General features: G+C 32.9%; 1 protein-coding gene across 1 annotated transcript in view; it reads left to right on the forward strand.

Annotated features, from left to right (window-relative positions):
- The window catches only part of LOC107024540, a 6502-nt gene extending 4554 nt beyond the window's left edge, over window positions 1-1948 (forward strand). The window contains exon 2 of the mRNA XM_015225532.2: window positions 6-1948. Coding sequence (XP_015081018.2) covers window positions 6-1086 — 1081 coding nt within the window. The 3' untranslated portion in view covers window positions 1087-1948. The remainder of the gene's footprint in view (window positions 1-5) is intronic.
- The last annotated feature ends 587 nt before the right edge of the window (window positions 1949-2535 follow it).

Raw genomic sequence — 2535 nt, forward strand, 5'->3', positions numbered from 1 at the left:
AAAAGTCAGCAGCATGACTATAAAAATGCGGAGCTATGTCGATCGGAAGACAGAAAAATTCCAGAGCTACAAGGAGACGTTGGGAAACTCCATAAAACCCATGACAATGTTTGTTTAAATGCAGCTACAGCCAGCACATCTACAACAAAAGGAGTCAGTGGAATAAGATATACAAATTCAAATATGAACAAAATCTTCGATAAACCATTTATTCCAAAGAACCAAAAAGACTCATTATTTATACCACCACAAATAACTACTTACTCAGAAAGTTTAAGCCAAGATAAAAAAGCCTACAACCACATAACCCGCTTATATATTGAAAACCTTTATAAAATCCAAAATTATTTAAACTCAACACCTAGATCTCCAACTGCCAAAGACCCTAATACTGATTTTATAACCAAAAAACTACAAGGATATAATAAGTTAATAGCACAACCAGGCACCAATGCAAATCTAGTAAAAACATGTTATAGTTATGGATTACTTAGTACAGTTTATACCCAAACAGGAGATGAAATATCTACCATACCAGAGCTATACAAAGCCTTTATGAACTATAAAAGAATTACTAAAGGAACATTATTTTATATAAAGTTTTATTCAGCACCAGCAGAGATATTATTTGATGAGATAAAACCAATTATACAAGTTGTAAAGATTGGTTTGACCAGAGATATGATAATTCCAGAAGATATCGGAATACAGCAAGAAATACAAAGGATTGAGATACCAGAATTCTACGCCAACAAAAGAGTTATAGGAATAACAACTATCCTAAATGAACTAACTAACAATTATTTAAACGGAAATTCAGTATGGAGCTATTATGTACGAGAGCAAGTTATGATATATTCAAATTCTAAAGAAATCAGAGAACAAGATATGGAGGAGATACGCCAATGGATACTTAGTCTACTCAAGCCAGAGCAAAAACCAACAACAAGAGCATTAAGAAAAGGGTTTATTTCGGAAGAACTATTGACCAGATATTGCAAAATCATTGGACAAAAATACCCCGACCATATATGTTCAAAATGTCAAGGAGAAGATAATGTCATACCAGATGTTCAAATCGAATAAAGATACGTGTAAAGATAACATCATAAACCCCTCAGCTATATTTAAAAAAAAAGTATTTTGTAGTTTTATGTCTTTATTAAAGTAGTTTGTCGTGTAGCGTCGGCCAGAAGATAAGATGGCCATATGTAAAAGTTATGTCGGCCAATAATAAAGTAAAGGGCCACTAATAGTTTGTCATTTTGTGTCGACCGAATTAATATAGGTCAAGTGTAAAGTTAGTGTCGGCCATTTCTGTTGGTCTAATGTGTAAAAATATTGTATAAATAGAGGGTTTCTCCCTCATTAATGAATAAGCTGAATAAGCTATTTACTCTCAACTCTCTCTTATTCTCTCTTTTCTCTTAAAAAATCGCTTCCACCCAAAATTGGTATCAAGCATATTGAAGAATGACAATGAAAAGTAAAATTATAGAGTGTCGTCTTATAAGATAAACCAAATAGAGAAATTATAATTCAATAGTTATACATCTTCTCAAAGCACATAGAGTCTGAACAAATAGTCAAATTGAGATACATCAAAATTAAAAACTAATGAGGATGTAAGTTGCAATATAATGTTATGTTATTAACAAGATACATGACTAGATCACGAGAAGAGTAAAAAAGAACTTATAACATGAAATCTTACATAAGTTATATGTTTGTGATATACTAAAATATCATTTGTCTTTTATGAGCATGTAGGTGGCTTATCACTTCATCTTATTTAGATGTTAGGCTGCAACAACTGTAAGAAGAAACACTACTAAGTAATCAGGAAAAAAAGTCAACACTACTGATGCACAAAAAGACAAGAAACAATTCAAAATTTTGAAATATGTAATAGGGGCGTTTATGCTCAGACGAACTGAATCTCAGCTCAAACAGAATACAGACTAATACCATAATTGTTACTCTTCAATATTTTTTCTTCAGTTCTTCAAAATTCTTTCTGTTTCATTGACATTTTTTCCAACTTTTTCGTCACGAATTAAACATGAGCATTTCGATAAAAGATCGCTCAGATTCCGATATCTTCCCTTCCACTTCCGCCGCTTTGAGCGCTGAAGATCGTGCTATTTTTGTAAATGCACTCAAGAATAAGCTTCAGAATTTTTCTATGGAGGACACGGACATATTTACAACATTGTTACCACAAGTTAGAAAGTGTGTTGATGCTTTGAGAGAGTTGCAGGGTTAACATGATGAGCTGCAACCTAAGTTTTTGGAGTGTACTGCACTTGAAACTAAATACCAAAAGTTTTATGAACCGCTGTGCACAAAGAGATATGAAATAGTAAATGGCATTGTTGCAGTGGAAGGTGTCAATGTGGCTCCCCTATACCAACAAGGCAATAAAGGGAAAGAAGATGGTACAGAAAATATCGTTCCAAACTTCTGGCTGAATGTTATGCTAAATAACAGATTTACTGGCATTGCTTTCTTTTGTTTTCCATTTCCATATATAGA

The sequence above is a fragment of the Solanum pennellii genome, chromosome 7, assembly GCF_001406875.1.
Source record: "Solanum pennellii chromosome 7, SPENNV200".
In the NCBI taxonomy this organism is placed as follows: domain Eukaryota; kingdom Viridiplantae; phylum Streptophyta; class Magnoliopsida; order Solanales; family Solanaceae; genus Solanum; species Solanum pennellii.